This window comes from Sesamum indicum, linkage group LG7, assembly GCF_000512975.1.
Source record: "Sesamum indicum cultivar Zhongzhi No. 13 linkage group LG7, S_indicum_v1.0, whole genome shotgun sequence".
NCBI lineage: Eukaryota > Viridiplantae > Streptophyta > Magnoliopsida > Lamiales > Pedaliaceae > Sesamum > Sesamum indicum.
The window spans coordinates 11,483,883-11,494,009 of record NC_026151.1 but is presented as its reverse complement, the minus strand read 5'-3'; the positions used below and the strand labels follow the sequence as shown (position 1 = coordinate 11,494,009).

Sequence of the window (10,127 nt, the reverse complement as noted above, 5' to 3'; positions counted from 1 at the left end):
ATGGATAGGTTCTGCCGTATCAGATGTTGACATTGTAGTTGTTGGGCTACAAGAAGTGGAAATGGGTGCTGGTTTCCTCGCAATGTCAGCAGCAAAAGAGACTGTAAGTCCATGATAGACTTGTTATTATCACCATTTTTTTATCGGGAAAGGGTTGATTTACAGTAGTAAAGTAGAACTCGAACACCACGCTAGAAATGCTTTATATTTTCGGATAAAAATACAATTTATACAACATATTGTTTTGTATTTGTTAAATTTCTGCTTGATATTCTATTTCAATAATATGAATTTACAAAAACTATTTTCAGCCCGATGGCTAATTTGAATTGATGGATTTCAAGTCTGTAATAACAACTGTGTTAAATTTGTTTGGATAGTTTCTAGTTACTAAATTTCAAATCTTTCTATTCTCTGAGTGATGGTGGATCTGAAATCGATGTAATATCAAGTCCTTTGAAATTCTTTCATCAGATTATTCTCTCAAATCCAAATGATCTTAAAGTATATATTTCTTGTGTATTTTCTAACAGCTACAACCTATTTTAGGTAGGACTAGAAGGAAGTTCTCTTGGCCAATGGTGGCAAGATCACATTGGCAAGGCTTTGGACGAAGGATGTACTTTTGAGCGAGTAGGGTCCAGGCAGCTGGCTGCGTTGCTGATAGCAATTTGGTATGGCTTTACGGCCACTAAAACAAGCTGAAAACCTCGCAAGCATCTAAAAAAGATCTTCTTTTGCAGCTTTTTCCACTGTATTATTCACAATTTTATCTACTTCTCCGGATGCTAAAACATGATAAAATCATTACAAGCCTCTAAAAGTTGCTCTTTTGCAGCTTTCGTCCGCAGTATTATTCAATAGCCCTCCATCTTAATTATTTTGTTTAATTCTTATAGTTGGATGTTGTCCTTCTTTTCAGGGTGAGGAAAGATCTTAGAAAACATGCAGGGGACTTGGATGTTGCAGCAGTGGCTTGTGGTTTAGGTCGTGCAATTGGTAATAAGGTAATTAACTAGGTAGTTTGTTCTTCCCAAGCAAAGTTTAGTCTACTTGTTGGAATTATGAATATAATAAACTGGAAAATGGACATTGATATTCTCAATTTTAGGCCTGATTCTATCAGCCGATCTTGGCATCTTAAGTATGATCGTAATGCGTTGGCTCGATTTTACTTGCAGGGAGGTGTTGGTTTAAGGTTGAGGGTATATGACCGAATAATATGTTTTGTGAATTGTCATTTTGCTGCACATTTAGAAGCAGTTAACCGTCGAAATGCTGATTTTGATCATATATATCGGACAATGACTTTCAGTCGGTCGTCCAACCTCTTTTACAATGCTGCTGGTATGCAATGGTACCTGTTGTTCTACTGTTGCGTTGTCTTTTCTGTATATTTATGTTAGCTCTTTATTGGTTAGCAGCTGGTGCTTCGTCTAATCAGATGAATCGCGGCGCAAATGTAAGCATACGGTGATTCAAATTAATTTTTCAGTTTCCCATCCTGAATAATAGCGGCTCAAGTGAGAGTTTTTCATATAATTATATAATAGGGTGAAAAAGTTCCTGAAGAGGGGAGGCCTGATCTTGGTGAAGCCGACCTTCTCATCTTTTGCGGTGATTTTAATTATCGTCTATTTGGCATATCTTATGATGACGCGAGGGATTTAGTTTCTCAAAGAAGCTTTGATTGGCTGCGAGAGAAAGATCAGCTGAGAGCAGAGATGAAAGCTGGTAAAGTTTTCCAAGGAATGCGGGAGGCGCTCATCAGGTTTCCTCCTACTTACAAGTTTGAAAAAGGAAAGCCGGGTTTAGGAGGTAATATCCTTGAGTTGTCCCTTTTTCAAAATGCAATACCATATTTTGAATGAAATCCCTTTTTGTTTCAGGTTATGATTCGGGAGAGAAAAAACGAATCCCCGCTTGGTGTGACCGAATTTTGTATCGTGATAATAGGACAGGTCCAACAAAAGAATGCAGTTTAGAATGCCCCGTAATTGCTTCCATATATCAGTAAGTCATTCACTTGTAAATTTCTAATTATTATATATATAGACATCCCGGACATATTAAAAATATATATATTGATTTTGAAAATTTATATTGGTATATTCTCTAGTCATGATTTATATTAATTAGAGATTCCCCCTTTCTGTTTCTTAATAGCTATGTTTGTTTTTTGATTAAAGATACGAAGCTCGCATGGATGTGATTGAAAGTGATCATAAACCCGTCCGATGCAAGCTCAATGTGGACATTGCATATGTGGATAAGTCGGTAAGGAGACAGGAGTTCGGAAGAATACTTCACACAAATGATGCAATCAAAGGCTATCTTGATGCTTTACGCTTTGTCCCGGAAACAACTGTTAGTACAAACCAGATATCGCTCCAGAACCAAGACACGTTCAACTTGAAAATCACCAACCGAAGTGGGGAAGAGACGGTCTTTTTCCATATTGTATGTGAAGGCCACTGCACCATCAAGGAGGAAGAAGCGGCTCCAGATTACAAACCAAGAGGCTCGCTTAGTTTCCCTCGTTGGCTTGAGGTAATTTCAAGCAATCCATTCGTCAGTGTGCTTTTTCGCACAAAAATTTTAAAACTTTCAAGCTGTGGATCAGGTCACACCTGCGGCCGGCATGATCAAACCGGATCAAGTTGTGGATATATCAGTACATCATGAAGAGTCCCACAAGTTGGAAGAACTCGTCGAGGGGATCCCACAAAGCTGGTGGTCTGAGGACACCAGAGACAAGGAAATGATCATGTTGGTGACCATAAGAGGCAGTTGTTCTACTGATATGAAAACTCACAGGGTAACTGTGCGGCATTGTTTCTCTGGAAATACACTTCGTACAGAGCCGAGAAGTGGCAACACTTCCAAACGGAGTGAAGGTAGCGCACACCATCGGTCTTCACCCTTGAGGTAGTTTACACGAAATTTAGACGTCTAAGTGATTATAATACATATGATCATCATTATACTGTCTAGATCAGATGGTCTCGCTATTATGAGAAGGGTGAATATATAGATATAGTCATTGATAGGCAAATTTTGTGAAGCAACAGGAAATTGTTTTTGTTCATTAGCAAGGATGTAGAATCACACTATTATAGATCATTTATACTTATCGCTACATATATATATATATATATATAATTATTGATGCGTGAGATCAGCGATGCAGCCAGAATTTTTAGTGGTACCTTGTTACCGCGTAATAAAGTTGATGGCGCTTGCGTGGTGGTGGCTTAAGATCAGCCTTATAACATTCCCAACTAAACACGTGTCATGTAATTGATCCAACATCAACTATCTATGCCACAGGTACGACCCCATCCAATTTTAACATAAGGAAGAAATTAAAGTTGTAAATATATATATTTTAAGATATATACTCACTCCTCCCTATTGAATGTAATAAACATTATCGATGTGGTTACATCAGAGAATGTGTCTATATATCAATGTAGGAGTTGATCATCAAACTCAATGAGAAGCCAGAAACTACTTCTACTTTTGAGTAAATTGCATCTTAATTATGCCCCCTAATCGTACTTAAAATAGCGAGGCCGGCCATAACTTTCTTCATTCCATGTTTTTCTTTTTTGGTTATTATTATTATTCTTCCGTCGGATGTAACTATTAGTTTACAAGCAATTATCGGGCAGGATGACACCGCCGGAGGTCCCGCCGACGTTTTTGCAGAAGGATTGAGCCTTGTTTGTTTTCAGATAAGTGAGTTTAATGTCGGTGAGTTTGATCCCGCGGCATGGGTTAGTAGAGCTACAATCAAAAACCATGGCAACTTGTGTTGCTGATGTTCCTTGAATATTTTGGTAACTCACTTCACTAATCTTGATTCCAGAACTCTGTCAAAATTGAAAAAACACCAACAAAAGGAAATAAATACACATTTAGATTTTGTATTTTTGGTACGAGAGTGATGAGTACAAACATGAATCATCATTATGATGTAAATAAATATACATACGTACCTGGCCAGGACAACCTCGGTTGTTGGGGCAGTAATTTTGGTCTATGATAATTGGGTTCTCAACGTTCCTCATAACTATGTTTTGATACTTGATATTTCTCACAAACCCTTTGCTGGCCCTGCCCCATGTTTTTATCCGTAACCCGTTATCTGACCCGCTGAAAACCGAATTTATCAATGTCACATTTTCCACACCATCTTCGTTAAAATCTCTTCCCAAGCTCCCTATGCTGCATGTCAAAATGTACAATAAAAATAAAGTGCTTATAACTTATATGCCATAAATAAATAAATTAGAACTGTGTACGTATTTATCACATAACAAATGTAATTAGTATTAGTTTGAGTCGATGAATTTCCCCATGTATAATTAAAGGAAAATATATAATTACCTGACTCCATGTCCAGGACCACATTGTATTTTCTCCATCCACAAATTCCTGGTCCCTGGCCCGATTGATATGCAGTCATCTCCAGTTTTTATGACACTGTTTTTGATAGTAACACCAGTAGAGGATTGTACATGTATTCCATCTGTGTTAGGGCTGTCGTGTGGAGCTATAATCTTCACATTACTCACCTTCACATTCTTGCAGCTATTGATCACCAGATGCATTAGTTGGCTATTCATCGATGTTAACCCACTAATTTGCGCATCCTTCACCCAATTGAACGTTAGAGACTGCAATTTGCAACATAACTAAAAATAAGGTGTAAATATTTGAAAAATCTAAATGCTTGTTTCTAGAATCAAATGATTATAAACACGCATATCATTAAGAACGAAAGGCCATTAATTAATGATGAGCGAGCTTATACAATTAGGGTAGTTAAGTTACCAAATTCTGGATTAATTCTTCAATGCACATGTGACATGTCAAGTTGGAAAAGTTAAATTATTAATCAACTTATGAAGTTAATTTCTTTACTAATTAATTAGCTAGACCTAGCTATTGACCTGATCATGAAAAAGTAGGGATGAGTGTGAAATGACAAACTTACCCGTGCTCCGACCGGGCAATTTTGGCCGGCCTTCTTGCATTTCCAAACTCCATCCCCCATAGCATCGAGAGCTCCTCCGATGACTGAAATCCGGTTCACTTGAATGAACAAAATCCAGTTGCCGGAGTTTCCAAGGGCACGATAGTCCTTTGGAGCTATAAGAGTGCCGTCAATTCGGAGCTTGATCGCGCTTTTGCATGGACCTCTGAACTCTGCAAACCTAATCAAGAAACTTCCTTTGGGCACATAAATTGTGGACGTTACCATGGAGTTGCAGGCGGAGGCCCAAGCCCTAAGGAAAGGCTGAGTTGCATCAGTTTTCCCATCTGCTTTAGCACCAAATTTGATCACATTGAATGTTAAGGCAGCATTCCCAAACAAGAAATGAAGGAGCAAAATTATGGAGACTAGAGAAATCATGTTTGTTTTGGTTTTTACCCAAGTAGAAGAAGGTAGGAATTATGGTGAAAAGAGAGACGGTTGGGGTAGTATTTATATGGGGATTTGAGCTTTTCAACTGTCATATTTCAGTTGAATTTATGTTGTACGTAGAGAGTGAGTTGGCATTAATTAATAATGGCAAGTATGTATTTATTTCTCATCATAACGTGATGGCTTACTTCAATTTCATGTTATGATATGTACGGCTCATGTGATAAGCTATTGCAATTTAACAATCATGTGATGAGAGGATATATTCCAATAGATGAAGAATTTTAATTTATTCATGATTCAGTGTTCAAATTTATTCTATTTCCATCTTCTTGCTCCATTATGGATCCAAATACTTCAATTTTCATCAAAATTTGCAGTCATCACTCTTACATGATCCAAAATATATAATTATACAATAAAATCCTCTGGAAATAGTAGAGATGAGCATAAATAATAGTATTCAATATTTTGTCTAATTATCATTTATATGAGCAGCTAATTTAAATTAGTGATTTAAGAACCATCAGTTTGTCGTAGCCTGCACATGCTGTTAATTATATTTGGGGTGCCGAGAATGTTTAAGTTGACTTTAATATCTTAGATTCTGCTCCCACAATTTGTTATGCATACGTATTTCTTAACTTAAGTTCTAAATACTGAACACTTACTTTTAGGTTAAAACAATTAATATCTTCTAATATAACTATAGTTTTTTTTTTAAAAAAAAATAAATCAAACATTGGCTTATTTAATTCAGAAAAAAGTCATGTTAAAATTAATTAAATGGAGGGAATATGCAGTTGACCAAAAAATTATATTCCGTTGAATAGGTTTATGTAATGTATGGCATAATAAATAAGAAATTCTATCTTACTTTATATGAATTATTATAATTTATTTATAATGTATTAACTGAACAGATATAATTTTTTATCAAAAAAAAGGGGGGGGATGCATGAACATTAATGATAAAGGGATAGCGACTTTGTGCATATAAGTACGTACGGCGTTGTTAATCAATGCGGTTTTTGTTTTGTGAATGATGAGGATAGAGTCAAACGTTACTTAATTATTAGGTTAAGCAATTAAGCCATGTGATATGTGGAGGATTATTAGGCGGGACATAAGCCGATTTTGTGGCTGCAGCTACCCACTTTTTCAAATTATTATGAGGATAATTAGCTGCTTACCTATAAAAGGATTTAATTAGGTAATTAAAGCAACTTAATTAAGTACATAATTTTGTGATATATATGACTAGAACAAATATTCAAATATAGTTCTAATCATGATTTTGTGTGATCAAGCTTAATTGATTTGTTGAGGTACGAATTTTCCTTGGGTCTAAACCCTAAATTCTGAAAATTACTACTCTCATTTATCTTAATAGACACATCTCTATCTCTAACCTGATTTTATTTTTTTTATTTAGAATATCTAAGAATTTTTGGTTTAGGCCTCTGCATAATTATAGGTTAGGCATGTTTCTACTTCATATAAAAGCTTTTAGCCTCACCCACATCTATTTGTCATCAACAAAATCTTGTTTTATTCATTAGGGTTAATTTCAATAATTAAAACCTCATATGCCCCAAAATTACAGATTTTATCAATTTTTAACTATTATTAATTAAAATAAATTATTTACAACCATTCCTGTTAGGTATCATGCTCTAATCAATAATATCAAAAAAATAAAATCTAATCAACACCTAGTATTACAGTAAAAATAACACCTACTATTCAATAGACTCCCACACATAAGTTGAATTCGAAACCATGACCTCTAAGATCATGGGTTTCACACACCAATTATCAACTATTAATAAAATAGAACAACACCTATTGTTAAAGTAGAATAAACATCCCACATGTTGATGGAATAAAACCTATAATCATGGGATCTCAATTTAACCAATTAAATATTTATAATTGGGGAGCAGAGATCATTAATAGTCCTTTACATTTCATTTTCATACAACTTTAGCCCTTGATACTTAATTAAATTAATGATCTCAAGCTAAAACGATTTGTAGGTACGTATATAGTATTAATTAATTATGTGCAAGGCCAGGCTAACACGATGATGGCACAGCCACAGGCTCAAGCAAAACCTAGTTAATTAATACTGAATACTGCACTCATGCATGTGTCCTTCCTTCCTCATCAGTACAAGCAGCTCGATGGTTCGATGATACCGGCCGTCGTCCCAGCTGCATTTGAGCATGATGCTTCAGCCGCTCGATTTTTGTAGCTCAGCTTTACATCTTCTAACCTAATGCCTTGGCATGGACTCCTCTTGCTACAGTCGAATTTCACAGCTACTTGCGTTGCTGACGTTCCTTGAATGTCTTGATAAGTAACATCACTGATTTTCACACCCGATACCTGTCAGAGAAAAGACATTTCATAAGTTAAAAAATAATTATTATTTTTAGAAAATTAATTGTTAGTTCAAAGATTTGTTTGCCTAAGGTGGTAAGAATGGTGAGCAGTACATAACTTCCTTAGGAGGTTGGTTTCTTCTTTAAGGTTGTTTCGTGTTCAATGTCTAACTGAATAGTTAATACTTGTTTTACACGTTTTACTCTCAGAATTCCTAAATTATATTATGTAAATCCCAATTCATTGATCCCATGAGATAAACAGCTTATATCTCCCTGAATCACGTGAATATTCGGGCGTCTACCTGTGTTATACCTCGTCTCTTCCAAATCACCTATAATAAGTAATAATAATAATAATAGAGAAAAAAAAAAGAAGGAAATATATATATATATATATATATATATATTGTACCTGTCCAGGACAGTTTTTGTGGTCTGGGCAGTAATTCTGGTCAATAACAATGGGATTTTGTACATTGGTCATAACAGCATGCTGGAAGAAAACACCCTTCACAAACCCTTTGCTTGGTCTTGCCCATGTCTTTATCCTCAAACCATTTTGCGTATTCTTGAATGTTGTAGTTTTCACAGTCACATTTCGTACCCCTGCCTCTTCATAATCCTTCCCTAGACTTCCAATACTGCATCCATGTCCACATTAGTAATTTCCCCCCCAAAACAAAAAAATTAATTATTTCATATGTGACAACAATATTACCTAATGCCATGGCCGGGGCCACAGCCAACATTTTCAATCCACAAGTTGGTGGCGCCCGGCCCTATTGAGATGCAATCGTCACCAGTGCTAATTTTAGAGTTCAAAATAGTGATCCCTGTCGATAACTGGACATGAATTCCATCAGTATTTGGACTATTTCCAGAGGCCAATACCTTCACTCCTTGCAACTTCACATTTTCGCAACCGTTGATCACTATGTGGAACATTTGGCTATTTAGGGACCTCAATCCACTTACCGCCACATTTTTGGAATTAGAAAACCCCAATGTCTGCATATATACACAAATAACAAACATATACATTATAAAGATTAACATTCCGGTTGCTTTACATAAAAATTATTAAGTAAAAACATTAATCAATTAGTTCTAGCTTCAAATATATAAATATACATTGAGTAGTGAAAACTCCATTTAATGAAAATTTCTTAAACATATTCATAACTCTTACCATACACACTTGTAATTTGTTTTCTTGGTAGACTATGCTTTTCAAAATTGTAGGTTTTCATGTAAGGGTATGCCTAATTTATTCATTAATTATGAAAACACGATAGACAATTTTTTCTTTACAAATTCTTAATTAGCTAGAAGAACCTTATATATATATAATTTATTGTTTCTTCAAGAATAAACCATTGACCTCAAATTCAGCAATGTATTTGGGAAATAGGAACCATTTTCCATGCAGCAGGCTTAATATATACAATTAATAAACCAATAAGTAAGTAGAATTAATTATAATTTTAATTTTGAATAAGCAGCTAGCTATATCTCAGCATTAATGTGCTCAAAATGGGATTATCTTCTCAAATAACTGTGAACCTCCACCACTTCCTCACTAACCTCAAATTTAGTTATCTTATCTATGGCAGTTTTCCTAAAGTGATACATCTCTTGACACCCAATCAGGAACTAAACCATGCACCCCCCCCCCCCCCCAAAACTCTTAATCCAAGCTCCATTAATTGCACCATAACATAACTAAAAATTGAGAAAAAAAAACAAACATAAAAGTTTTCGAAAGAAAGGTAATTACACCCTAACATGTCTCAATGACAAAACTTACTGTCGCGCCAGTAGGGCAGTTTCTGCCAGATTTCTTGCAAGCCCACAGGGGAGCACCCTGGCCGTCGAGGGTACCGCCACGTATAGTAACGCCGTCTGCGCCCTCGAATAGTAGCCAATTACCGACGTTCCCGATGGCGTTGTAGTCAGAGGGGGCGACGAGGGTGCCATCAATGCGGAAGGTAATGGCCTTGTTCCTGCATGGGCCCTTGAAATGAAGGTTTTTGAGCAGGAATCGACCTTGTGGTATGTAGACAGTGGAAGGTTTTGTGGATGCACAAGCTAAGGACCATGCTTTGGACAAGGAATTGGTGGAGTCGGAATTAGCATGAGGCTTTGCTCCAAAGTCCAAAATATTGTAAGTGGTGGCGAAGGCCAATGATTGGCAGAAGAAAAAGAAGAAAAGTAGTGCCATAAAATTAGGATGGATAGGCATATGCATTTTGAGATTGTTTGTGAAGTGGGGAGTTGAGGAAGTTAAGGTGCATGGGTATTTA

The 10,127-nt window shown here is 36.0% G+C and overlaps 3 protein-coding genes across 3 annotated transcripts in view; 1 reads left to right on the top strand and 2 right to left on the bottom strand.

Annotated features, from left to right (window-relative positions):
- LOC105167160 (type I inositol polyphosphate 5-phosphatase 12) overlaps window positions 1–2,967 on the top strand; it is a gene marked incomplete in the record, with an annotated part of 6,675 nt that extends 3,708 nt beyond the window's left edge. The window contains 9 exon segments of the mRNA XM_011086752.2: window positions 1–103; window positions 550–674; window positions 923–1,007; window positions 1,182–1,347; window positions 1,425–1,462; window positions 1,554–1,818; window positions 1,890–2,013; window positions 2,190–2,550; window positions 2,624–2,967. Of these exon segments, the coding sequence (XP_011085054.1) occupies window positions 1–103; window positions 550–674; window positions 923–1,007; window positions 1,182–1,347; window positions 1,425–1,462; window positions 1,554–1,818; window positions 1,890–2,013; window positions 2,190–2,550; window positions 2,624–2,932 (1,576 nt within the window).
- LOC105167213 (polygalacturonase) lies at window positions 3,355–5,449 on the bottom strand. Its single transcript, XM_011086836.2, has 4 exons — window positions 5,003–5,449; window positions 4,393–4,682; window positions 4,002–4,230; window positions 3,355–3,875 (listed from the first exon to the last, which is right to left on the bottom strand). The coding sequence occupies exons 1-4, from the start codon at window positions 5,420–5,422 to the stop codon at window positions 3,654–3,656; spliced, it is 1,161 nt and encodes a 386-aa protein (XP_011085138.1). The 5' UTR covers window positions 5,423–5,449; the 3' UTR covers window positions 3,355–3,653.
- On the bottom strand, window positions 7,153–10,096 carry LOC105167159 (polygalacturonase-like). Its single transcript, XM_011086750.2, has 4 exons — window positions 9,632–10,096; window positions 8,543–8,832; window positions 8,237–8,465; window positions 7,153–7,825 (listed from the first exon to the last, which is right to left on the bottom strand). The coding sequence occupies exons 1-4, from the start codon at window positions 10,070–10,072 to the stop codon at window positions 7,604–7,606; spliced, it is 1,182 nt and encodes a 393-aa protein (XP_011085052.1). The 5' UTR covers window positions 10,073–10,096; the 3' UTR covers window positions 7,153–7,603.

Coding starts and splice junctions, on each gene's coding strand:
- LOC105167159 (XM_011086750.2), bottom strand. CDS start 10,072: ATGCATATGCCTATCCATCCTAATTTTATGGCACTACTTTTCTTCTTT. Junction 8,833..9,631: donor ACTGCCCTACTGGCGCGACA/GTAAGTTTTGTC, acceptor GTATATATGCAG/ACATTGGGGTTTTCTAATTC. Junction 8,466..8,542: donor GGCCCCGGCCATGGCATTAG/GTAATATTGTTG, acceptor ACATGGATGCAG/TATTGGAAGTCTAGGGAAGG.
- LOC105167213 (XM_011086836.2), bottom strand. CDS start 5,422: ATGATTTCTCTAGTCTCCATAATTTTGCTCCTTCATTTCTTGTTTGGG. Junction 4,231..4,392: donor GGTCCTGGACATGGAGTCAG/GTAATTATATAT, acceptor TTTGACATGCAG/CATAGGGAGCTTGGGAAGAG. Junction 3,876..4,001: donor ACCGAGGTTGTCCTGGCCAG/GTACGTATGTAT, acceptor CAATTTTGACAG/AGTTCTGGAATCAAGATTAG.